Genomic DNA, 27,074 nt, shown 5'->3' with positions numbered 1-27,074 from the left:
AATATTGCCCATTTTTGAAATTCATAGAAATAGAAGGCATAAAAATAGTATGCACTCTTTGGTGTCTAGCTTCTTCAGCTGAGCATATTTTTGTTGAGATTCATCCAGATTGTTGAGTGTATCAGTGTTTCCTTACTTTGTATTTCTGAGTAATATCCATTGTATTAATACACTATGGTATGTTCATCCATTCCAAATATCCAGCTATTTTGAATAAAGCTGCTATAAACATTTCAGTACAAGCCTTTTGTAGACACATATTTTTATTTCTATTAAGAAAGTGCCGTTTGTTGAAAAGACTACTTGCCTCCATTGATTTGCATTAGTGTATTTATTCAAAAGCATATGATTATTTATACTCCTCTCTTTCTGGACTCCCTACTTTCTCCTATTGATGAATTTGTTTGGCCTTACACCAACACTACACTGGTTACTCTAGCTTGAAACTACTTCAAATACATTACATTTTTTTAAGTGCTGTTTTTCTCTGCAATGTGCACATATGAGTTTCTCAACCAGACTAGTCATATAAGTTTTGAGAATGCAGCAGTTTACTTGAGGGAAGGTCTTTTTTGTTGTTCAGGGGACTTAATTCCAAGAGTAACTCAGGGTATTTGTAAATGGTCCCTTTAAAATAGACATGAGCCAAAGTACTTCAAAGACTGGCTCAATTTTCTGGGACATTCTATTAGGGATTATATTTTAGTGGGTATGAAATTATAAGATCAGTCCCACATCTTCTTATTGTGTCATAACTTCTCAAAAGCCAGTTAGTACAATAAAATTTTAAATTAATATATAGGGGTCCAAATTTCTAAGTGGCACTTCCTAAAGTTAAAATATGTTATTACCTCAGATGTGTTAATGATGGATACTTTCTGTTCTACATTCCAGTTCCAAATTTTTGTTCCATTCGTTATGGAATTGCTCTCTTACTCCTCCTCTGTAATGTTATAATAATGTCACAGCGCGTGTGTATGAGCCTCACAATGATAACCATGGTGAACAGCACAGAGCCACATGGTTTGTCCAACACCTCCACAAAGGAGCCACAGGATAACATAAAGGTATATCAAAAATATTATAGACAGTCATAAGTTTAAAATCCTATCTTGCTAACTAATTTGTGGAGAGGTTGAATGTTATTATAATTGATATGACAGTAATTATTAGAGAAAGAAGCTCAAGTCTTGATCTGCCTTGCCAGTAATAACCTAAATAAACATGTCCCACAACTAAAATATGTCTCAATATTTGTAAAGGGCAAGAGAAGTTTGCACAGGAGAAAAAAGGAAAGCATCTTAAATGAGAAGTAGAAGTCAAGACACTTTTTCTTTCTTATTTACATTTTTAACATACAGTACATTTACATGTTTCATTAATTTCATCTATGGAAGGTAATGAGTTGATACCTGTCAGAAGATATAGTACAGAAAAAAAATGAAAATAGGTGGGAAAAATATTTTCCACTATACTCTTCCTATGTCCCTTTATGAATACACAGGCAAATAAGAAAATATTTTCTTATTATCACCCCTATTTACATTAAAAATAACACTATATGAAGTGTACTGCACCCTGATTTTTTTTAACATAAGCATCAGAACCAGGCTCAGATTTGACACATATGTAGGAATTCCTAGACAGGGAATTTAAAATAAGTATAATTAATATGTCAAGGGCTCTAATGGGAAAAAAAAATGACAACATACAATACTAGATAGGTAATGTTAGTAGAGAGATGGATATTATTAGAAAGCATAAAAAAGAAATAGTAGAAATCATGGCAACTGTAACAGGTACAAAAAAATGCCTTGATGGGCTTATAAGTAATCTCAACACAGCTGGGGAAAGGATCAATGAACTTGAATATAGGTCAATAGGAACTTCCCAAGCTGAAATGAAAGAGAATTTAACAAATAAATAAACAAACAGAACATTGCAGAACTGTGGACAATACCAAAAGTTGTAACATATGCATGACTAGAACACCAGGAAGAGTAGGAAAAAATGGGAAGAAGAAATATTTGAAAAATTAATGGCTGAGAACTTTTTGAAATTAATGGCAGACACCAAGCCACAAATCCAAGAAGCTCAGAGAACACCAAACAGGATAAATACTAAAAAGAAAAATAATCAACAACAACAAGAACAACCACCCAGACATACATATTTAAATTGCAGAAAACTAAGACAAAGAGAAATCTTGAATGAAGCTAGAGGAAAGAATCACCTACAGAGGAACAAGGATAAGAATTACGGAAGACTTCTTATCAGACACCACTCAAACATGAAGAGAGAAATGAATTCTTTAAAGTATTGAAAGAAAAAAAAAAAAGACACCTGCCAAACTAGAATTCTATATCCGATGAAATTACCTCAAAAGTCACAGAGAATAAAGACATTTTCAGGCAAAGAAAAACTGAGGGAGCTATATTAATTTCAGACATAGCAGAATTTATAGCAAGGAAGATTATTAGAGTTAAAGGGGACACTGTCTAATGATAATGGGGTCAATTCTCCAAGAAGACATAATAATCCTAACCATGTATGTCTCTAACAACAATCCTAAACATGTATGTCTCTAACAAAGCAGCAAAATACAGAAGGCTAAAACTGCTAGAACTAAAAGGAGAAAAGGCAAATATAAAATTGGTAACTGTTTTCTATTTGTTACATCTGTTCTTTGTTACCTTTCTTTTTTCCACTCCTTTTTTTGCCTTATCTTGGTATAATTGAGCATTTTATATGATTCAATTTTATTTCTTCTCTTGATGTATCATTTATACTTTAAAAAACCTGTTTTAGTAGTTTCCCTAGGGTTTACAATATACATTTTTTAATAATAGAAATCCACCGTCAAATAACACTTTACTGCTTCATGTGTAGTGCAGGCACTTTATAACAGAGTATTCTTAATTCCTCTCTCCCATCTTTTGTGACACTGCTGCTATTCATTTCCCTTATCCATATGATATAAATACCCAATACAGAATTACATTATTGCTTTAAACAAGTAGGTATCTTTTGCATCAATTCAAAATAAAATAATTTACACCTTCATTTATTCTTTCTTCATGCTCTTCTTTTTTAAATGTAGATCCAAGTTTCTGAACTATATAATTTTCCTTCTGCATAAAGAACTTCTGTTGGTTTTACCAAAACTTCTTCTGGCTTTATATCTAATAAATCTTTGCATAGCCCAAAGTAAAAATATATGTTATGTTTTCTTCTAGAAGTTTTATAATTTCAGGTTTTACATTTAAATATGATTCATTTTTTCAATTTTTGTATATGTTGTGTTGAAGATCCTTTTTTACATATGTATATACAACTGTTCTAGCATCATTTGTTGAAAAGACTTCTTTCTCCACTGAATTGTCTTTTAAGTTTGGTAAAAAATCAATAGTTATAGGAATAACGCTACCTACCTGATTTTAAGACTTTGTTATAAAGCTACAGTAATCAAGACAGTGTGTTATTAGCATAAAGACAGAAAAGTAATCATTGAAATAGAACAGAGTGTCCAGAAATAGACTCACACACATATGAACTACTGATTTTTTTCATGATCCACAAAAGAACAAACAAAAAAATTGGACTTCACCAAAATTCAAAAAACACTGTTAAAAGACTGAAAAGACAAACCAGAGACAGTGGTAAATTTTTGAAAATCATATCTAGTAAAGGAAGTTTATCAAAACTCAGTAATAAATGAAACCAACAATGCAGCACAAAAATGGGGAAAAGATGTGAATAGGTACTTCATCAAAGATGATACATGGATGGCAAATACATGAAAATATGCTCCACCTCATTAGTCATTAGACATAAACAAATTAAATCCACAAAGGTATATGACTACACACTAATTCAAATGGCCAAAATTATAAAGATTGGACATAAGTGTTGGTAAGAATGTGGAGGAACTGGAAGTCTTCTACACTGCTGGTGATAATTCACAATGGTACAACCACTTTAGTTAAGCATACAGCTACCGTATGATCCAGCCATTCCACTGCTACTAAAGAGAAATGAAAGCATGTGTCCATACAGAGATGTATATATAGATTCTCATTGTAGCTTTATTTGTAATAGCCAAAAACTGGAAACAACCAACATGTTCATCAATAGGTGAATGAATGCACAAACTATGGCCCGTCCATAAAATGGAGTACTGCTTAGTACTAAAAAGGGATGAACTATTGATACACAGGACAACATGGATGCCACTCTAATTATGCTGAGTCAACTAAGCTAGACAAAAAGAAACAGTACATACTGTATGACTCCATTTATATATATAAAACTTCTAGGAAATGATGACAAAGCAGATCATTGGCAGCGGAGGAGCAGAAGGGAGGAATTACAAGGAGTAAGAAAACTTTTGGAGGTGAATAATATGTTCATCATCTTGGTTCTGATGATGGTTTCATGAGTGTACACATTTAAAACTTTAGCAAGTTGTACACTTTATGACAAAGATTAAATATACAGTTTACTGTGTCAATTGTACCTCAAAAAATCTGCCAAATCTATTCAAAATTTTTTTCTTTAATTCTTAAATATTTGTAGTATTCCATTGCCTTGGTTTAAAAGTCGAGAACCCCATTTTCTAGAGAGATGACTATTCACAAAGCCTGTGTTTTATTTCTTTCACTGTAGCAAAAGAAGAGGCAAGAGAGATGGCTACTCACAAAGGCTGTATTTTATTTCCTTCACTATAGAAAAAGAAGAGGCAGCTCAAGCTGTGGAGCTTGGAACATTTCTTTGGCACATTCACCCCCACCCCACCCCCCATGGAACCTGCTGCTATAATCCAGGACAGTTGATCTTCTTCAAATATGAGTCACAGAAAAGGATTTCAGTTTGTTGCTCTACAAAGGTACTAGATGAAGAAACAGAGCACATAATTATTCTCAAGTATGAAAACTCACCAGGATATCATTTTCCCAAAGCAGATCTAAATTGTAACCTGAAATTACAAATGAACCTAAAAACTAGGAAAGCAACTCTAGCTATGGAAGGAACACTACAGTGCAGCATATCCAGGAGCTCAAAGCAGAGATAGCCAGGTGGTAGCAGTCTATGCTCAGACAGCAGATGAATGGGGGGGAAAAAAAGGAAATTAACAGAACTCAGAAAAGGATTATGATAAAATGAGACAGAACATTTTAGGAAAGAAGACAAAATAACAAGGAAAACAAGAGAGAATAGGAACCAGAGAGACCACAGTAAGGGACACTGAGTATAGAAAGGAAAAGGAAGGAAGATGAGAAAAAGTGTGACACATAAATGAGGAGTATTCTCTATCAGTCTTCCCTCTGCCACAACAGCCAAGGAGTATGTATAATTATTCTATTTAAAATTTACCATTCTGATAGAAATTGTGCCATAACTTGAAATTTTTTATTATTAATGAATGTGCACATTTTTATATTTCTGTGACCTATACTTATTGATCATTTCCATTTTTCTCTCATAAATTATCTATTGATACCCTTAGTCCATTTTACAAGTAGATATTATCTACTTGTTATTCATTTATATGACTCATACAGATGTATATATATTTATTCCTAAGATTTATATAGGATAATTTAAACATTTATATATGTAGCACTTTGTTTAATGACAACTAGTTAATGCAACTTAGGTTTTATCCTTCTGGTGTGGGGAGTTTATGAGTTCAGGAGTTTTAATTCAACTATGGTGGGCTTTTTTTCTTTTTTTTACATCCTGCTGTGAAGAGTGATGGCTTTGTGCCATTAGAAAAACAACCCAATATTCTGAATAATCTGCACAGGGAGAGTTGAACGAATGTGTGCTGGACCACCTGATATGGGTAAGGGTGAATATTGATTTCCTTGGCGAAATTCCTGTGATTTAGAAAAAAATGGCAGAACATCTTGTTCCATCCTCTGAGTAGCTTCCCACCAAATGGAGAAGATCTGGAGCTTCCATGCTCCCTTGGCTATTCTATGGATGCCTCTCACTATTCAATATTCTCAGAGTTGTACTCCTACCAGATCTCTCATGAAAGTCCTTTCCATCAGAAAGAGACATCACTATACAGAGGCCACAGCTACAGGATGACAAAGATTTGAGAAAGGGAGGGAAAAGAAAAGGGATGAAGGGTGAAAGATAACAGTGATGAGAGAACAAACACATAGACTCCTACCTATTTCATTATTTCATAGTCAGCCAAAATTTTCATTAAGAACATTCATTCTTTATTTAACAAAACTCTTCATTTCTTAATATAAAAACTGATTATGCAAGTGCAGAGAAAGTTTAGAGAAGCAGACTATCATACACATTACCAAAGAGGCTTTATCTTGTCCTCGCCTACTAAAATTAAGGCTTCTCCCTGTTCAGTGGGTCCAAAAATAGCACAGCCTCCTCATAGTCCAAAGTATAAGTTCAATGTTCAGAATTTCTTATATCAACTTTAATAATGCAACAAATTTATGCAAGACCACCTAGCCTAAGAATTGACAGAGGAAACCACTCCCAAGACAGACAACAAAACATGCCACATCAGAGCCAAGCAAAAGAAGAGAAATGGTCTTTTTCCTTCACTATCCCATTCAATTATTTCCATAGTTCAGCCTGAGAACTGCTCTTCATGATTTGATATTCTCTCAATTGCTGTTTTTCTCTCTGGGATCATGTGTGTGTGGGAAAAATGTTGTTTTGTGAATGAGGTTAACTGAATAGAGAAATTAGAGGGTGAGAAGGGGCAAGAGGAAATTAATGATTGCCGTAAATGTAGTATTACACGGCACTCTACAGAAGAGTTTACATGTTTTTTAGCAATATTCAAGAAACAGGTATTAGAGATGTTGAAGATGGAGAGGTAGAACGGTCCTGGACTCACCTCTTCATACAGACACGCCAAATATACAGCTACATATGGAACAACTTCCTCTGGAAAAAAAATTGAAAGCTGAGTAACTCCTACACATCAGGCGAACAAGAAAAAGCCCACAACCAAGAGGAAATTCTTGGTTCAAGGAAACTCAAGGAAACTCAAGGAAAATTCTAAACAAGTGAGTATAGAGGGAATGTACCTCAACATAATAAAAGCCATGTATAACAAGACCACAGATAACATCATACTCAATGGTGAAAATCTGAAAGCTTTTCCTCTAATATCAGGAATAAAACAATGATTCCCACTCCCACCACTTTTATTCAACATAGTATTGGAAGTCCTCCCCAGAGCAATTAGGCAAGGAAAAAAAAAGGCATCCAAATTGAAAAGGAAGAAGTAAAATTGTCACTATTTGCAGATGACATGATATTATATATAGAAAATCCTGAAGACTCCACTAAGGAAACCGTTAGAAATAAAAATGAATTCAGTAAAGTTGTAAGATACAAAATCAATATACACAAATCTGTTGCATTTCTATACACTATTAACAAATTAGCAGAAACAAAATTAAGAAAACAATTCTAATTGCATCAAACAGACTAAAACATACAGGAATAAATTTAACCAAGAAGGTTAAACACCTATGCACTGAAAACAGTACGATGCTGATGAAAGAAACTGAAGAAGACACAAGTAAATGGAAAGATATTTTGTGCTCATGGATTGAAAGAATTCATATTGTTAAAATGTCTACAGATTAGATGTAATCATCAAAATTCCGATTGCCTTTTTCACAGAAATAGAACAAACAGTACTACAATTTGTATGGAACTACAAAAGGCCCAGAATAGCCAAAGCAATAATGAGAAAGAAAAACAAAGCTAGAGGCATCAAGCTCCCTGATTTCAAACTACATTCCAAAACTATAGTAATAAAAAAAGTATGGTATTTGCATAAACTCAGACACGTCAATCAGCGAAGCAGTGTAGATAGCCCAGAAATAAACCCATACGTATTTGGGCAATTAATCTATGACAAAGGAGGCAAGAATATAAAATTATGAAAAGACAATCTCTTCAATATATAGTGTTGGGGAAACTGAGCCACTATCTTATAATGCACACAAAAATTAACTCAAAATGAATCCAACATTGGAACATTAAGACCTAAAAACATAAAACTAGAAGAAAACATAGGTGAAAATCTCACTGACATTAGTCTTGGCTATGATTTTTTGGATTTTACATCAAAATCAATGGCAACAAAAGCAAAAATAAACAAGTGAGACTACATCAAACTAAAAAACTTCTGCACGACGAAGGAAACCATCAACAAAATGAAAAGGCAACCTACTGAATGAGAGAAAATATTTGCAAATCATATCTGATAAGAGACTGGTATCCAAAATATATGAAGAACTCATACAACTCTATTGCAAAAAAAAAAAAAATCTAATTAAAAAATGGGCAGAGGATCTGAATAGACATTTTTCCAGAAAAGACGTACAAATTGTCAACAGGCACATGAGAAGGTGCCCAACATCATCAGGGAAATGCAAATCAAACCCACAAGGTATCACCTCATACCTGTCAACATGGATATTATCAAAAAGACAAGAAATATCAAGTGTTGACTAAGATGTGGAGAGAAGGGAACCCTAGTGCACTGATGGTATAATGTAAATTAGTCAGTCACTATGGAAAACAGTATGAAGGTTCTTCAAAAAATTAAAAATTAAATTACCATATCCAGCAATTCTAGTTCTGGGTATTTATCCTAAGAAAATAAAAACACTAACTTGAAAAAATATCTACACCCCCATGTTCATTGCAGCATTATTTACAACAGCCTAAGGATCCATCCAAGGATGAATGGATAATGCAAATGCGGTGTATATATACAATGGAATATTATTCAGTCATAAAAAGTAAGAAATCTTGCCATTTGCGACAACATGAATGGACCTTGAGTGTATTATGAAATAATAGAGACAAGGAAGGACAAATACTATACGATCTTGTTTATATGTGGAATCTAAACAAACAAATGAAAATGAGCTCCTGGTTACAGAGAATAGGCTGGTGGTTGCCAGTAGCAGGGGGTCGGGGGAGGGCGGTGTTGGGCAAAATGGGTAAAGAGAGTTAAAAAGTGCAAACTTCCAGCTATAAAATAAGTTATGGAGGGACCTCCCTGGCGGTCCAGTGGTTAAGACTTTGCCTTCCAATGAGGGGGTGTGGTTTCAATCCCTGGTTGGGGAGCTAAGATCCCATGTGGCTGGCGGCCAAAAAACCAAAACAGAAGCAATGTTGTAACAAATTCAATAAAAACTTTAAAAAAATGGTCCACATCAAAATAAATCTTTAAAAAAATTGTTATGGGGGTGTAGCATATAGCATGGTGACTATAGTTAATGATACTGTATTGTATAGTTGAAAGTTGCTAAGAGAGTAGATCTTAAAAGTTTTCATCACAACTATATATATGGTGATGGATGTTAACTAGACTTGTGATCATTTCTCAATATATACAAATATCGAATCATTATGTTGTACAACTGAAACTAATATAATATGCCAATTATATCTAAATTTTTTTTAAAAAGCAAGTATTAAACGTCTATGCTGTGACAGGTATGGGTGGTACAAATGATGCCCTTGACTGCAAAGACTTTTCGTTATAGTTGAGGGTACTGATGATAAAATGTAATTACACACAGAGAATGATGTTATTAGGAATAAAGAAGTCCCATAATAGAGGATATTAGGCAGAGGGCAGCTATTTTACATGGGGTAAGCTGGAAGACCAGTTTTCCCATATTCCTGAACATCATAGAAAATCATCTGCAGAGTGGCTAGATGTGTCTCCTTTTTCCTTTCAGAACCCTGTGTATAACTGGAGCACTGAAATCCAGGGGATCATGTTAAGTTCCATCTTCTACGGTATACTCATCAGCCAAATTCCTGCTGGATATTTATCTGGAATATACTCCTTAAAGAAAATGGTTGGTTCTGCATTGTTCCTCAGCTCTCTATTTACTCTGCTTATCCTACTGGCAGCTGAATTTGGAGAAGCTTTGGTCATCATATGCCGAGTAATCCAAGGACTATTCCAGGTATTAAGATAATACAAAAACTGAACCAAGAGTTTAAATTCACAGAAAGTGTCGGAGATCAAATGTTCTAATTATTCTTCTTTCAGGGGATAGCATTAACAACTCAGCAAGTAGTATGGATCAAGTGGGCTCCTCCCTTGGAACAAGTCCGACTTACCTCTCTGAGTTTATCAGGTAATGACTACGGGCCTAGAATGTTTAATCTCATTGTCATCTCATGGTAGCATGTGCTGCCCTAGAGCCGTAAGAAACATGTATGTTTTGAACTGTCAAGGGCTTTGGAAACCATCCTCACTTTAAAGATATGGAAATTGTCTGGAATGGAGAAGAGGCTTCCTTATCTCAAACAACAGAGAAAAGAGAGAAAAGCAAATATTTTATTATTTTCTTCTGTTCGGTGTTATGTTATACAAATATTTCACTATAAATTGTTCACTGCTACCATGAGACTACATTATTTCTACTTCCAGATGCCTGCATTCATTGGGGGTGTTCTTTGTGCCTTCTGATTAGGACTTCTGCTAGGACCCTGTGTTGTCCTACTTATAACTGGATTCATCTGTGACTCCCTGGGATGGCCTATGGTCTTTTATATTTTTGGTGAGTCTCTTTCTATAAAAATCTCAGTCATTATTCAGAATTTTTAAAACTTAAAAATAAAAATGGAATATAGTAGTTTATATGAAATTAGCAATATTAAAAATCATAAATCCCGTTGAAGGAAAAAGAGCAGTCAACATTCATGAATTTCTTCTTATAAGCAAGACATCATGCTCAGAACTATACATGCATTACTGTATATAATTTCACAATTCTACAACATCGATGCTACAGATACATATCCCTTACATGAAACTCTTGGGGAAAGGGATGATCAGAATAGATCAAAGATAATATGAGTATACTATTTATACTTAACATCCCAAGCAAAATTTAGAGCATCATCTCATAATCAAACACATTAATTTCTGAAGTGAAACCTGAAATTCTCATAAACTGGAATAAATGAAAAACTATAAAGGATTGGGGTCTCTAAATACGTTAGAAACTCACTTGTGGCTTTCAAATCTTGGTTTCAGATTTGTGGATAAGGGACTGTGGATGGGTGCTATTGTGCTCGTTTGATACGTAAGGAAAATTACAGAGGCTTAATTCAGAAGGATCTATTACAAAGTGATTCTTTAAAATGGTAAATAAAGATGTGGCAGAATCAAATGGATAGAGCAGTAATCAGGTGCTAGCAAAATGGAAGCTAATACCATCCCCAGGTCCAAAAGGGCAAGCAAGGGTGTAGTCGATGGGAATCTACTAGGAGAGGGTCCTGTAGAGATGGCTGCCTTGAGAGGACCCATGACTTTTCATAAAAGAGCATATAGCTGAGACAATGCTAGGGAAGGTGATAACTAGAGAAAGAGACACCCTAATCTCATTCAACTCTCTCCCTCTCATCTTCTGCTCAAGCTTTCTGCTGCCTAAATCTATCTGGAAAGCAGAGAACATAGGGGCCGGTTGATATTCATTCAAGTCTGCCATCTGTGGCCAAAGCAGGGTAAAGAAGGGTGGAGAGTGGATCTAGAGGGACAAACAGGGAACCCCCAATACCCACAGTGAGCAAATGGCAGAGGCATGTCTTCCATCCTCACAATTTCATTGTTCTTCATCACTGCATTAATCATCAGTAGTAAGTAATGGTCAGTATAGTGATGTTACACAAACCCTATGTCAGGAAAGGGCTGGAAGACTTGGAACTGTCTAACCTGGTGAATGAAAACTTGAGCAGACATGCCTTGCAGGACTCTCGTGTAAGAGAAATGCATACCTGCTCTGCATTGCAAAACTAAAACTAATACGCAGGAAATTATAGGGAGGTGAAGTTTCGGCTCCATGTAAGAAAAACTTTTCAATAATTAACGCTGCCCAACATTGCTGATCAAAAGTTGGGTGAGCTCCAGTATTCATGTTGTATTCATATTTCAACATCATATACATGTATACAGCAGTATTTGTCATTTGCAATTCTCATGGGTGGCTCTATGAAGCGCAAAGAAAGGGACTATGCATTATACTATGATAACAGCTTTACCATGAATTGCCCCATCTGCTTTTTCTTATCACTTAGAATAGGGGAAGAGTGCCATCACTTAGATGGCAGCAGTATAGGGATTTGGGTGTTTCCTCTACAACTCTTACAGTGAGTCATACGGTGCCCATAGATGTGAAATAACCTGCCCAAGTTAGTGGCAGAGGCAAACTAAAACCAGGATGTTTTGTGGTTCCATTTGAATGCTCTTCTCAATAAAGTTAAATAAATCTAATCAATACTATTTTAAAGAACAAAATAATACCTGCTTTTAAGCAGCTGATAATTGCTGGGGAAAATTACCATCCAGAACAAATTGAACCATACACTTACATTTGCACTTAAAAGGGCCTGACTGTCCTGCCATGTTTCTCTCCATAAATACTATTTCAAACCTCTCAAAACTTCTCTCCTCTCCTCAAATCTCTAAAATGGCTCCCTTTCCCTGCCGTCTCTTTCAAGTTACCTCCCTTTTAAGAGTCAAAATTATTGAACAACCTGTCTACACCCACTGCCCCCATTTCCTAGCCACCCACTGTCTCCCCAACTTACATCTGACTAAGTGTCTGACCCATTCTACTATCAAGAGAGCCCTTGCCAAGATCACTTATGGCTTCCATCAGAGCTAGAGCTGCTCTGAAGCCCAGGCAGGAGGGGCCTTGCTTTGGATTCTACACTGTAGTGAGCCCATTCTGGCCCCCCTCCAGCCAAGCCTTCTTCATAGGGTAGAAGTCTATGGCATCAAAATTATAGGCTCATCAGAGCCCGTGACCTTCCTTCTAATCATCACTCCCAGAATTTTTTGCTCATATACAACCAAGGCTTTTTCAGACCTGGCAGGACTCTTCCCCACATTCACTGAATTGAGGCTGGGCCAGGAGGTGACAGGTAAAACTATTTGCAGAGAATGTAGATAGAGCATGATGGGGAAGCCAAGAATTTCTATACAGAGCCATTCAAAACCCCTAGTGGTGTGGGACTGGATCTGGGTGGGAACAGAAGAGGTCAAGTCCCAGATCAGTGACCAGGGATTTGTGACCAGTGGAATCTAAGAATTCTAAATTTAAACCCGACTCCCCAGGTCATTTTCTTTCCTCTGGCTTCTTTCAAAATTTTCTCTTTTATTTTCTGCAGTTTGAATATGATATGCCTAGGTGTAAATTGATTGATTGATTGATTGATATTCATCCTTTTTGTGTTCTCTGAGCTTCCTCTATCGGTGGTTTTGTGTCTATCATTACTTTTGGGAAATTCTCAGTAATTATTGCTTCAAATATATCTTCTGTTCCTTTCTCTTACTTCTCTTTCTGATATTCCCATTACATGTATACTACACTATTGTAATTGTCCAACAATTCTTGGATATTCTGTTCTTTTTTATTCTTTTACTCTATTTGCAATTCAGGTTTGGAAGTTTCTATGGACATTTCTTGAAGCTCAGTGATTTTTCCTCGACTGTGTCTAGTCTCTTAATGAGCTCATTAAAGGCATTCTTCATTTCTGTTACAGTGTTTTTGATTTCTAGCATTTTCTTTTGATTCCTTATTAGCGTTTCCATCTCTCTACTTACATTACTCATGTTTTTGTATGTTGTCTGCTTTTTCCATAAGCATTTTAATCATAGTTGTTTTAAATTCTTGATCTGATCATTCCAATACCTCTTCTGTGTCTCAGTCTGGATCTGATGCTTGCTCTGTCTCTTCAAACTACATATTTTGTCTGTTAGTGTGCCTTATGTTTTTCTTGTTGAAAGCTAACAAGATATACTAGGTAAAAGGAACTGAGAAAAATAGCCCTTTAGTGTGAGGTTTTATGTTTTTCTGGCTAGGGGTTAGGCTGTGCTTACTGTGTGCTATAGTTATAAGTTTCAGAGGCTACAGCTTCCTCTGGTGTCTTTATTTTTGTCTTTCCTTGTCTTTGAGTTTCTCTAGAGACTTCTTAAATAAGGTTTGTGATGTGCAGTTCTTCTAGGTGGATTCCCAGTAACATGCAGGACACTTTTGATGTGGTGGTAAGGTGTGTACGTGGGGAGACAGTGTTCTATAGTCCTGTGATTAGGTGTCAGTATTTTAGTGAGCCTCTGCCCCGAACTTGACCTTCACAAGTCCTTCTCAGTTTTTTTTTCCCCTCCTTAAGTGAGACAGGAAGAAGGGGCTGGAATTGGATATTTCCCTTCCCTTAAGTTGGTTAGGCTCTGATAAAACAGTTTCCCTTTGAGCAGTTTTTGTTAAGAACAGAATGCTCTAGACATAATTCAGAATAGCTACTTTTCCCTTCCTCTCCTGGAAGGATGAAGGGATTTTTCTCTTATATTCACTGTGAGAACCTGGTAGGTGTTCTTGAGATAAAACTCACAAAAGTGTGAGGGGTCTTCTTAAGACTGGGCCCCCTATCCCCAGACTTTTCATCTCTCAAACTTGTCTACACTGAACCTAAAGCAAGCCATCAATTGCTAGGTTTTTCTACCCTAGAACTGACTGGTTCCAATGGAGTTTTCTGTTTCTGGGCTTCTGTTCTGGGAAGTTGTAATTCTCTGTATCTGCCTGTTTGTCTCTCTAGAAACAGGAGGGCAGTGGTTTGCCCTGTGACCTCAATTCTCTGATGGATCAAAGAAGGGTTATTGATTTTTAGTTTGTTCAACATTTTCCTTGTTGTAAGGATGGGAGTGATAACTTCTAAACTCCTTATATGCCTCCCAAATGCTGGCCAAGCTCCATGCCCATAAATCAAGTGGAAGTTTTTCAGTCCACATTTGACCTGAACTCTCAATCATATTCAACAATACCTTTCTTTCCCTCGTGCCTTTGCCTCTGACTCCATGTACTGAACCTCAGTGATTGGACATTTCCTTCTCATCTCAGTCTCTCTGACCCTGTTCTTCCTGCGGTGGACTTTATCCTTCTGGCCATTCCCTCTCAGTCTCCTTTGCAGACTTCTCCTCTTCTACTTGCCATTAACTCTTGTCTTTCTTCAAAGCTTTTCTCCAGCCTCCTCCTCTAGGGCTATTTTCCCTCCCTAGACAATATAATCCATGCTTAAGTGTCAGTTACCACTTACTAATCATGTGTCCCTGGGTAAGCAAGCAGATCTTTCCGAGCATCAGTTTTCTTATTTTGAAAAAGAGCTAATAGTATCAAATGTATTTTCTGAGGGTTGAGTACAATAATATAGAGAAATATATGTATTGCATGTGTATTTATTAGGTGCTCACTTTTCTTCATTTACATTTTGCCTTGGGTTTGGGCTCTCAGGTCACAGAATGAGGTGGAAATGGTATATTGTCAAAGTATTCTTTTAATGTTGTCTTAAAGTGTGTTGTAAACATCTGAGATCTTACAGTGGCTCCAGGTTTCCACATGGTCTGATCTCATTACCTCTCATCCTCATCCATTTCCACCCTCACCTTGCTCCCTGCCCAGTGACACTGGTCTCATAACTCTGGGCTTTGGTACTTATTTCTCCCTCTGCCTGGAGTGTCTGTGCCCCAACCACGTCCTAGCCTTCCCTGAACATGGTACTCCTTCCTTCCTCTCCCCATAACTCTCCTCCATAGCTCTTTTCACTAACATTTACTACCTTTTATTTAATTACTTTTCATTATCTTTGTCTCATCCATTAGAAACTAAAGTCTGTGAAGGCAGGGCTTTGTCTGTTTTATTCACTGTTGTATTCCCAGGACCTAGAATGGTTCATGGTACATAATGGACATTTAACCAATATTTGTCTAATGAATGAATGCAATTCTGGAAGCCTGACTACTGAGTACTACATACTCCCTGTCCTAACAGAGGATTCCTTATGATCAGATCATTAGTATAAAAAACTGAAAAACAACAAATAATTTGGCAAACTCTTATGGGACTTGGGCAATCCCTAAGGCCTGGACTGCATCTTAGGAGCATAGCTAAGGCCTAGCTCTTAGAACTGGGTGATTGTCAAGCCCTGTGTGGGCTCAGCTATGCCATACTCTCACAGTAGAACACATTAGGAATCTGTAGAGATGATGGCCTAAGAGCAGGGAGGCCCAGCTGTCCTGCGTGGAGAAAAATAGAGGTTAGGAGATCAGGAGAGGCCAGAGGGTTTACCACCATTTCTGTAAAATTCATTCTGTTGAGAGACGCAGCTATGGATACAGAGAAAACTATCAAAATGTGAGCTTTGTTGCAAAGTTCCAAAAAAGAAAAGAGGAGGTCTAGGTTCTCAGACCAATAATGAAAAATGCCAGTTTGGAAAAGAAACTCACTATAGACAGAAGCAATTCCAATTCTAACTTGTCCTGTTCCAATAGGTGCTTGTGGTTGTGCCTTAAGTCTTCTCTGGTTCGTTCTGTTTTATGAGGACCCAAAGGACCACCCGTGTATAAGCAAAAGTGAGAAGGAATACATCACGTCCGCCCTCACCCAGCAGGTAGAACACGCATGCTCCACTTTGGTATCTCCCAGATTCTGTGCCAAATAAAATGTGTTCCATCTTGTCCTAATGTGCTAATGATTAATGGGTTCCTTTCCAGGTCAGTTCAAGTGCACCATCTCTGCCCATCAAGGCTATGCTTAAGTCTCCTCCACTATGGGTCATTTCCCTCTGTAATTTTGCTTTTTTCTGGGCAAATAGCTTCCTGAGTCTGTATACACCAATGTTTATCAACTCCAAGTTTCATATTAATGTAAAAGAGGTAAGTACACCTTTTGTTCTTCACTTTATGAAGGACTTTGCACCCATTTCCTTTTCTCCCATGACTCTAGTCCTAGCTCTTGCCCACCCCTATAGTACTTAGCTGATGTTCTTTACCTGGAGACGTCACTGTTTCCAATTATTAGGTCAACATTGCCCAGAACAAAAGGTGTAGACATGGTGTCTAGCACTCCCACAACAATACCACACTCACCCACATTCCCACAGATTCCCTATCTCGCATTCCCTGTATAATCACCCTTATGTATTCCTTAAGGCTCAACACCATTGTTCCCTGCAGGGTCAGATCCTTTCCTGAAAGTCAGTTGGCCAGGCTCTACCACCCTTTCCAGCTCATACCAATCCTCTCCCGTGGGGAAAGGCAGAGTCCTGGGTTGTGAACCCATGACTCACAGCTTGCTCTGAAAGGACTGGAACTTTCATTGGTTGTCTGACTTGGAGAATTACTGATGCCTGGAACCTTCTGTTGTTTGATGCCATAATAACCAGAAAAGACTCCTTTAGAAATGGAGTCTGGGCTTGACATTTTGAGATATTCTATAATGAACTTCCAGTAACCCAGCCTAGGGACCAGTGTAACAGTGAGGTCACTTAAGCTCTCTAAGATTCAATTTTATCTTCCACGAGATCATGGACTTGCTGCAAGGACTAACAGCAGCTGGTCCACAATAAGCACCATATACATGTTTTCAATTGTTAGCATTATCATCTCTATCATTTTCCCCACAGACAGCATTTCCCATTCCCAACATAGTTTTCCTCTCTACCATCTAGGACTCTCAGGTCCCAACAGAAAACTAGGCAGATTGTGATGACTGTTTCTGACGTCAAAACTATTTTTCTCTTTCTCTTGGGTAGTATGTCCCCAGAAGTAACTCTGGGATTGTACGTTGATGGCTTCCTATATGACAGTACAAATTTTAGATACTGAATTTCAGTGTAGGGATTATCCTGTTTCTTATACTCACTCACAATAACATTCCCTCCTCAGAATGGGCTGCTGTCTTCCCTCCCCCATTTGTTTGCCTGGATTTTTGCTATCCTAGCAGGTCATATGTCAGACGTCTTCCTGTCCAGGAATATTCTCAGCCTACTCACCATCCGGAAACTCTTCACCTTGCTAGGTAAGAAACAGCCAGGACATTCAAGCACTTTGGGGTATTTCACCTCCATCTTTGGGATACACCTGACTGTGTTGTCTGAATCACTCCCCAGGACTTCTCCTGCCTGCCCTCTTCAGCCTGTGCCTGCTTTACCTGAGTTCCAGCTTCCATGGCACTATGATTTTCCTGATACTTGCTAATGCAACAGGAAGCTTTTGTATGGGTGGAATATTAATAAATGTCTTGGATATTGCTCCCAGGTAGGGTTTTAAAAATCTCTTTCTTTCTTGTATCCAAGTTCTCAAAGTTTTAAGATTTCAAGTATTTTGGAACTGATGGTCAGCAGGCCAAAAGTTCTGAAGAAGCATCTATATAGGTCAGACATATAACTTAAATAATATTTATATACCAAATGATATATGCAAATGTATGTAACTCTCACATGTGTATGAAGAAGTATAGTCCAGTGATCAGGAGAACAGATTCTAGAGTCAGACTATTGGGTTTCATGACCATTTTCCTCAAGCAAATTACTTACTTTCTCAACACGTGTTTCTCACCTATAAAACGGGAGTAATAAGAAAATGCTTACCTCATAAAGTTATCCTCACAAGAGGATTAAACAAGTTAATATAGTCAAGTACATAGAAAGTGCCTGGAACATAGTAAACATGTATAAGGGTTAGCTGATCCATTAAAATTGTTATTATACCATGTTTATATATTATTACTCATGAAGAAAAGCCATCAGTTAGTAATATTTATTTTGTAACTAAGGAAACTGGGTTTCAGATACTTAATTGTCAGCCTAAGATCTCACCACTGGCTTGGATATTAGTTAGGATTTTAATCCAGATCTCTGTGACAAAGAACTTTTCCTCTTTTTACTATGTTATGCCTTTTTTTAGATATAATAAGTGTGACTAATGGAAGCAGTTCTGTCATTTGCACAACTCTAGGGGACACTCTTCACATTGTACTTTATGGGGCTAGCACTCTCTGGAGAACATAGATCCAATATGAACAGACTTCTTTGAAGTTTTGTAAACCAGTGACCTGGGGTAGAGAGGCAAAATTAAACCAAGAATAATCTACTTTGTCACAATTCTGTAAAGAATCTTGCCCATCAGATCTACACTAGGTGAAGGCCAGAGTAATGAAGACATGTATCCATTTGATTTATTGAGTTCTGAGACCCTCCTTAAAAATGCCTGCAGGTATTCTGATTACTTGGAATTATATAAAGACATAAAAGGATTATTTGATATAGAATACACAATTCCACTTGAGCCATATGCACTCTGAAAAACAGGTAAATTAAGAATGTATATACAAATAGATAAAGGAAATTATAAATAGCTACCATTTATTGAGTATTTTTTATGTGCCTGTTATGCCCCCATGTGAGATAATATTGTCCACATAGTGTGGGTAAGGAAACAAAAGACCAGGGAAATGAATGTATGTAAAGTCACATGATTAGTAATAAGTAGAGGGAAGGTTCATACTTAGATATGTCTGCCTCCGGAGCCGTCTAGATGTAGTAAATGCCTCACTGGTGTTATTTACCAGTACCTGGTCACTAAGATGGGAAATATCTCAGCCAGCAATGGCTTGGATAACATAGAACTTGACCTGAGTTGCATCATTCTAATGGGCCCAAATACCATGTTAGCCAGGTAATTTTGTAGCATCAGAGAAGATATACTAATAGACAATTTGGAAATATTCTTAGTCTCTTAAGCTAATTCATCCTCAATATTTAGGGCATATGTGCATTATGTCACAAACATATTAATTTATAATGCTTAAACTTTTTAATGGTTGGGGATGAAACTTATTCCTAATATTCCTAACCATATACTTCCCTTGCCTATTAAAAAGAGTCCCCTTAGAGGATAAATTACTCAACTGTCCTTTTAGGAGAATTTGGTCTTTGCTAGAACTGAGGAATAGGGCAAGTGATTATATTTTTTGAGCATAATGAAGGCGTCAAGGAAGAAGAGGAGACACAGATGTGTTTTTGTGAGAATATTGTTTGGGAAATGAAATTGAGTGAGACAGAGAAGACCTGGGAATGTAGTGACCATCTCTTTGGTGGGTAGCATGAGTAGAAAAGCACAGAGGATTCTAAAGATGCTGTGTGATGCATTAAGCAGGCACTGTCATCCCCTTGACATTCTTAAAGGGAGGCTCCAAAACTTTTTTTAATTGCTTTTAATTATTTTTGACTGATGGATGGGTCATGCACCCTTGAATTTCCCCCCATGTGGGACTGAAGTATCGTTCAGGTATCTGAATCTTATTTAGGTTCTACTAAATCATTATTACACCAAAATATAAAATCAATTAAATTGAAAGTCGACTTCAGCAGCTATTTACCCTTCCAAAATGCTTTTACCATGGGTTATTGCAGCTGAAGAATAAGCAATTTTAGAGCTAATAGCTGTCCAGGAAACTGTCCTGCATTAAAACAATCTCAAGGTTGTTTTCATTCCCCATATCAAATACCTACTGTTTGGGATTTGGGTGGCATGAGGTATGGAGCATATAAAGCTCTCACCTTGCTACTCTCAGATTAGTGAACTGCTCCATACTGTGGATGTGTAATGATTTTCAGAGTAATTGTTGTGGCACTCAGGACTCTTGACACTGGGGATTTTGTTTATATCTCTAATTATGGAATGAAAGCACCTCTTTCAGTAAAAATAGGTTAAATCCTTTCCAACCACCACAGCATGCCAAAGACTTCTGAATCTGAAAAGAGAGCATAGTCATTAAAGGTGCTATAGTTACTGAATAAATAATAGGATAAATACAAAGAAATCCACACCTAGACTTGTTATTGCAAAACTGTGAAAAAAGAGAGAGCTCTTTTAAAAACAGCTGTATACAAAAGACACATTACTTTCAAAGGAGCAATAGTAATACTGACAACTGCCTTCTCAACAGAAACTATGAACGCTAGAAGCCAATTCCTAACATGTTGAAAAAAAAAAATCATTGTTAACCTAGAAGTCTTTGTCCAACAAACATTTCCTTCAAGAATTAAGGTAATAGAAAAACATTTTTCAGACAAATTGGGAATTCATCAGCAACAGACCTCCAGTGAAAGAATTATTAAATGGGAATTCTTCAGGCAGAAGTAGAATAATCACAGATGAAACATAGAGGTATAGAAACAAATGAAGAGAGAAGGAGAGGAAAAATATTAGAGTAAATCCAGTAATTACTGAATTCACAAAACAAAAACAAAAATACCCTATAGGGTATAAAATATATAAATTAAAATGCATAACAATAAATAGCCCATAAGATGAGAAGGTATAAGTGAATTCAAGTGTCCCAAGGTGCTTTCATTAATGGGAATTTTTAAAATATTAATTTATATTAGAGCATAATAAGTCGAGGATACATGTTTTAACCTCTAAGGTAACTACTGAGGGATAATAAAAGTGTAAAGGGAATGATATTTTTTTTTAAATTAATGAAAAAGAAATCGAGTGAAATTATAAAGGAAGATAGGATAGAAGGGAAAAAAATAGAATGATGATCATTTTAAGTCAAATGTGTCAGAAAAACATGAAATATAAAAGAACTAATTCTTCCAAATTTTAAGTTAATCTGGATTGAAATAAAAGCAAAATCAAAATGTAGTAGATTAAAAGTAAAATAAAGGAAACTAGATCAGACAATGTAGACTTTAAGACAAGATACATTACTAGAGATAAAGAAGGATATTTTATAATTATTTTAATCCACTAGAAGATATTTCTATGCATCTAACATTTTATAACCATAAAGCAAAATTTGAGAAAACTGGTAAACCTCCTCATGGGATTGAGCAGCTTGTGTATGACTGACATTCTGGCTGGGAAAAACTGGAAAAGTCCAGATAAAATACCATGAGTATTCACTAAAAGGTATCAGACAGCAGCAGAAGCCAGTAGGACCAAAGACATCAGAGGCTAGCACCTCTGAGAGGTGAGCTGACAATCCCCACCATTTTTTCCTTGGGGCTATTTGCCAATTCTGGAAATTGGCAAAAGGCTGATAATCCAGCTTTGGCCCTGGTAGAAGCCTGCAGCTCTGGACATAGAAATTAGCCAAGTATTTGTCAGTTGCACAGGGCTAGAGTGGCAAAATTGGAAATTAAGGGAACTTAAACACAAAGTCAGTTTCTCTCCTTGAGGTGTTTTCTGAATTCTGAAGTTTAATAGGGTAAGGGGCAAAAAAATTCTAAGCTAAAAATCAATAAGAAACATGGCAGAATTTCCCATACCATCTGTGCTAAGGAGACAAGATCTACCAGGGCCTGGAGGGACCCAGCTGAGTATACCAAGCTCTCTATTTAACACCATGGAGGGCTATATTCAAGGAATGGGGGGGTACCAGAGGTAAACTGAGTCTTATCAAAATTGAAGCCTAGCCTCATCTCATTTCATTCCCTATTTAGGTTAGAGTGTTCAATTTCCTCCCCTCCAAATCTATCTATTAGAGAAAAGAGTAAATCTTTTCTGGCAAAATACAATATATTCTAAAGTCTATAGCTTCTTTATTTAATGTCCATCATTAAATAAAAATTACTAGGCATGCCAAGGGACAGGGCCATTTGATTAATAACCATAAAATGCCATTAGAAATAGTCATACAAATGATACAGATATTAAAGTTATCAGGTAAGAGCTTCCCTGGTGGTGCAGTGGTTAAGAATCTGCCTTCCAATGCAGGGGACACAGGTTCGATCCCTGGTCCAGGGAGATCCCACACACTGCGGAGCAACTAAGCCTGTGTGCCACAACTACTGAGTCTGCATGCCACAACTACTGAAGCCCGTGAGCCTAGAACCCATGCTCTGCAACAAGAGAAGCCACCACATTGAGAAGCCCCTGCTCACTGCAAATAGGAAAGCCCGCACGCAGCAATGAAGACCCAATGCAGCCAAAAATAAATAAATAATAAAGATCTCTCAGATCTTTATTAAAAATAAATAAATAAATAAATAATAAATAAATAAATAAAGTTATCAGGCAAAATGAACTTCAAAATATCTATGATAATATACCCAAGAAACCAGGGAGAAAGCTGAAGAAAATAGACGAAAAGATAAACAATTGACCAGCGCTGGAATCTATAAAAACAATCGAATGGAAATTCTAGAACTGAAAATAAAATGTCTGAAATTAAGATCTTCATAGATAGGTTTAATAACAAATAGCCACAAGAGAAGATAGATTGGTAAACTGGAAAACATCATTAACAAAATCCAAATTGAAACATACAGAGAAAAAAATAGAAAATAAAGAAATGAGCAGAAATGCGGAATTAAGTGAAAAGGCTAACAAATCTGTACTTAAGTCTCAAAAGGAAAAAAGAGATAAAATGTGACATAAGCAGTATTTTAACAGAAAACAGCCCCAAATAGCTCAAAAGTAATAAAAGACCATAAGCCACACATGCACAAAGCTCTGCAAATTTAAATCATGATACAATGTAAATTTATATATATATATATATATTATATATATAGTAAGAATGCTGAAAGTCAAAGATAAAGAGAAAAATCTTAAAAGGAACTAGAGAGAAATGACATGCTACTTTCAAGTAGCAAGAATAAGCCTGACATCTGACTTTTCAACAGAAACTATGAAAGCCAGAAGATAATGAAATGAGTTCTATAAAATGCTGAAAAATAAATGCCAACCTAGAATTTTATGCCTAGTGAAAATATTCTTCAAAAATCAAAGCAAAATAAAAATGTTTTCAGACAGGCAAACAGAAATTTTCATCAGCAGATTTTCACTAAAAGAAATATTAAAAGGAATTTTTCAGTCAGAAAGAAATTATGCCTGATGAAACCTGAAAATGCAAGATGCACTGAGGAGCAATAGGGGGGTGAATATGCGTGTAATTAGGAGACCATTGATCTTTAAAACAACAGAGAGTATCTTATGAGTTGAAATGTATATAGAAATAAAATACACTAAAGAATGAAAATACAGGATGAACTAAAGCAAAGAACTAAAAATGTTCTCATATTCTGGCATTATAATGAAAATAGTAAAAGTATAATTCATAATAAACTTAAGTAAAGTGCATGTTATATCTTCAGTGCTGAAAAGAATAGTGAAATAATGTCATAGAAGGAAAAATGAAATGAAAATGGATTAATCTGAAAGAAAAAAAGTGCAATGAGAAAGGGTAGGTCAAATAGAAAATAAATAGTGAGCAGATAATCACAAATATATCAGTAATTATATTAAATTAATATGGATGAAATACTCCAAGTAAGTATCAAGATTGTCAAGGTCAATAAAAAAGGAAATGCAGCTCTATGCTACAAATAAAAGACAAATTAAACATGAGGATACAGAAAGGATGAAATAAAAGGATGGGTAAAGATATGCCAAACAAATATTAACCCCAAGAAACCTGGAATAAGTATGTTAATATCAAATAAAATAGATTTTAATTCATGAAACATTACTAGAAATAGTGATATTTCATAATGGTAAAGAGAAAAATATCAGAATTCTACTTCTTTTGGAACCCAATCATACAGCTTTAATTTATACTCATCATGAATTGAGCAAACTCAAAGAACTAGACAAATTTACAGTGAAAGAAGAGACTTTCACACACTTCTTTCAATAGCTTATACCAAAAAAGAGGTAGACAAAAAGTAAGGATATGGATAATTAAACAACATCAACAATGAACAGAGTTGACCTAATTGACATATGTAGAACACTGCACTCAATAAGGAGAGAATTCACATTCAGTTGCCCATGGGACATTTTTTCTGAAATTAACAATATGCTGGATCATAAAGCAAGCTGCAATTCATTTAAATGACTAAAACCATTCAGAATACATTCTTTAATCACTGTGAAATTAAGGTTGCTATCAAAAGCAAAAGATAGGTAACTCCCATTGCTTTGAAACTAATGTTTAGGTCAAAGAAGAAATCGCATTTGAAATTAGAAAATATTTTAAATTACAATGAAATATGACATATCAAAGCATGTGGGATGCATTTAAAATCATGCCCAGAGAAATGTATAGCTTTAAACATATATACTGAAAGACAATTAAGTCTTAATATCAATAATCATGTTTGTATCTCAGGTATTATAGGTAGGGAAAAAAAGCAGCAAATTAAACCCAAGGAAAGAAATTATGAAGAGTAGGACAAAAAAATGATATGTAAAGCCAACAATATCAAAAGTTGCTTCTTTGAAAATTAATAAAATTAGTGAAATAAAGATTGATCAAGAAAAAGGGGAAAATTGTCAATATAAATGATGAAAAAGGGTGCATTGTAATAACTCTTAGCATATAATAAAGAAAATAACAGAATATTATAAACAAGTTCATACCAATAAATCTGACAATTTAGATGAAATTGAAAAGTTCCACAACACATAGACAGAGTCATAAAATAAAATTGTAAGTATTTTTTATGGTGGAAGGTGATTATGAAGGCAAAAGTAACAAGGGCTCCCAAAGGCATAAGGAGCCCTATTATCACTGAAAACCCAGGGGTTCTATTGCTAAAATGAAAAAGGAAACAATGAATACTGGAGACAAGTGATGGTTTCTGCCCCAATCTGCACCTGTGGCTGCTCGTAACCATAAATGTTCTTCTTCACACATTAAAAGACACTTTCCAGCTCCCCCCAAAAAGAGACAACTCAAATTTCCACCATGCGACTGCATACAGCTCCACAATCCAGGGACTCTAGGTCCAGATGCTTCTCTGACCCAGGACCCATAAACTAATGAACTATACACTTGCTCCCATATTCAACAGGTAAAGGCAGAGTAAGAATGGAATAAACCCAAGGAAATAAAATAAGAGACAGAACAAAACAAACAAAAAGCCCCCACTCTCATAAAAGGAAAGAATTGAAAACAGAGAACATTTAATGGTGAAATCTGTTGGGCAGGAAAGGAACAGACTCCCTGTCCTGGAGTGAACTAATTTCTTAATTAGACACGGATTCTGTTCTGCAAGAGGCACTTCCTTGTTCTTTATGGCTGATGGATTTGATCCCTACTTTATCTATTATTCTCTGTGGCTTCCCTGCTTTTGTAGCTCACTCTCTGCTGAAGTTGGTTTTGGTGCTCAGGAATGGCCAATCACAGTTGCTTGTAAACAAGTTTCTGGTTTCCTTGCCTGAACAATGGGAGCAATCGTTGGGGCCGGTATTTGTGGGACTGTGAGAATAGGTCAGGTGAACAGAGCCCTTCAATTTTGTATTAATCCCAAACCTGTTCCTGTTACCAGCACACATCACCTTTGGAATTTCTCAACTGTATTTATAGATTTCCTAACTCTGCTGGCTTTCACTCTAATATGGCCTTATTTTCTCAATATATTAATATTCTTTACTGCTAAAGCCAACCTTTCTGGCTCTGCAGTGCAACCAGAAAGTTACTTATATCCATATACTTTTTCAGACATTGTAATGGAATTTGAATAGTGGAAATGGGAAATTTAGGAAGTCAACAGTTATCTCTCTTAAATCTCATTTCATTAGGTTTTTCCTGCAGCACTTGTATTACTTTACATCTGTGTATTATCATTCATTTTTGTATAGATATTATGGACTTCTTAAAGGATTTACAAATGTAATTGGACTAACAGGAGGACTGGTTGCTTCCACTGTGACTGGAGTGATCCTTAGTCAGGTAAGGAACACCCAGACATGGGTAGTTATTTTTCTCATACTAACTGTACAGAAAAAGAAAGTGTAATGCATACAAAAAGTTGCAGAGGAGACATCAGCAAGAGATGAGTTATGAGTTTTTGTGGCATATTAAACTTGGCATTCCCTCCAAACTTACAGATGATACAAGTTCTTTCTTGCTATATGTCAATTAGTTGTGCTGGTAACTCTTTAGTCATTGGTTATTGAAACAGAAGTGGACCTCTGTGATTTTTAACAATTAATGTGTGCCTTTATCAAAACAGGTAGTTGACTGGGTGAATGGTAATATAAGTAAGAAGATATAGTTTTGTCAGGAAAGGAATGAAAAATCAGGAACAAATACAATTTTAAAATGACCAAAAGAAACAATTCTATGAAGGCTGGCATCTGTTTCTGTGGATGAGGTTACCTGAAATTCTCCTCTTAAAAATACTTAAAATGCCTTATCTGGTGCTGAAGGAAAATAACTGCTAGTCTAGAATTCTACAATCCA

The 27,074-nt window shown here is 36.1% G+C and overlaps 1 protein-coding gene across 9 annotated transcripts in view; it reads left to right on the top strand.

The window, feature by feature from the left end:
* Positions 1-27,074, top strand: part of SLC17A1 (solute carrier family 17 member 1) — a 74,287-nt gene that overhangs the window by 21,136 nt on the left and 26,077 nt on the right. For 6 of the 9 annotated variants that reach the window (XR_005021703.1, XM_036867720.1, XM_036867723.1 and 3 more), the window contains 9 exons: positions 895-1,067; positions 9,759-9,992; positions 10,079-10,166; positions 10,506-10,592; positions 16,361-16,479; positions 16,583-16,744; positions 17,756-17,888; positions 17,980-18,127; positions 26,471-26,561. Coding sequence is in view for 8 of the 9 variants with exons in the window: in XM_036867720.1 (XP_036723615.1) it covers positions 895-1,067; positions 9,759-9,992; positions 10,079-10,166; positions 10,506-10,592; positions 16,361-16,479; positions 16,583-16,744; positions 17,756-17,888; positions 17,980-18,127; positions 26,471-26,561 (1,235 nt within the window). In the remaining variant the exon portion in view is untranslated. Of the gene's footprint in view, positions 1-894; positions 1,068-4,727; positions 4,886-9,758; positions 9,993-10,078; positions 10,167-10,505; positions 10,593-16,360; positions 16,480-16,582; positions 16,745-17,755; positions 17,889-17,979; positions 18,128-26,470; positions 26,562-27,074 lie in introns of all 9 variants that reach the window. The other 3 variants (XM_036867721.1, XM_036867724.1, XM_036867725.1) reach the window with 3 other exon arrangements.

The sequence above is a fragment of the Balaenoptera musculus genome, chromosome 11 (assembly GCF_009873245.2).
Source record: "Balaenoptera musculus isolate JJ_BM4_2016_0621 chromosome 11, mBalMus1.pri.v3, whole genome shotgun sequence".
Classification (NCBI taxonomy): Eukaryota; Metazoa; Chordata; class Mammalia; order Artiodactyla; family Balaenopteridae; genus Balaenoptera; species Balaenoptera musculus.
This window is presented reverse-complemented; position numbering and strand designations above follow the sequence as displayed.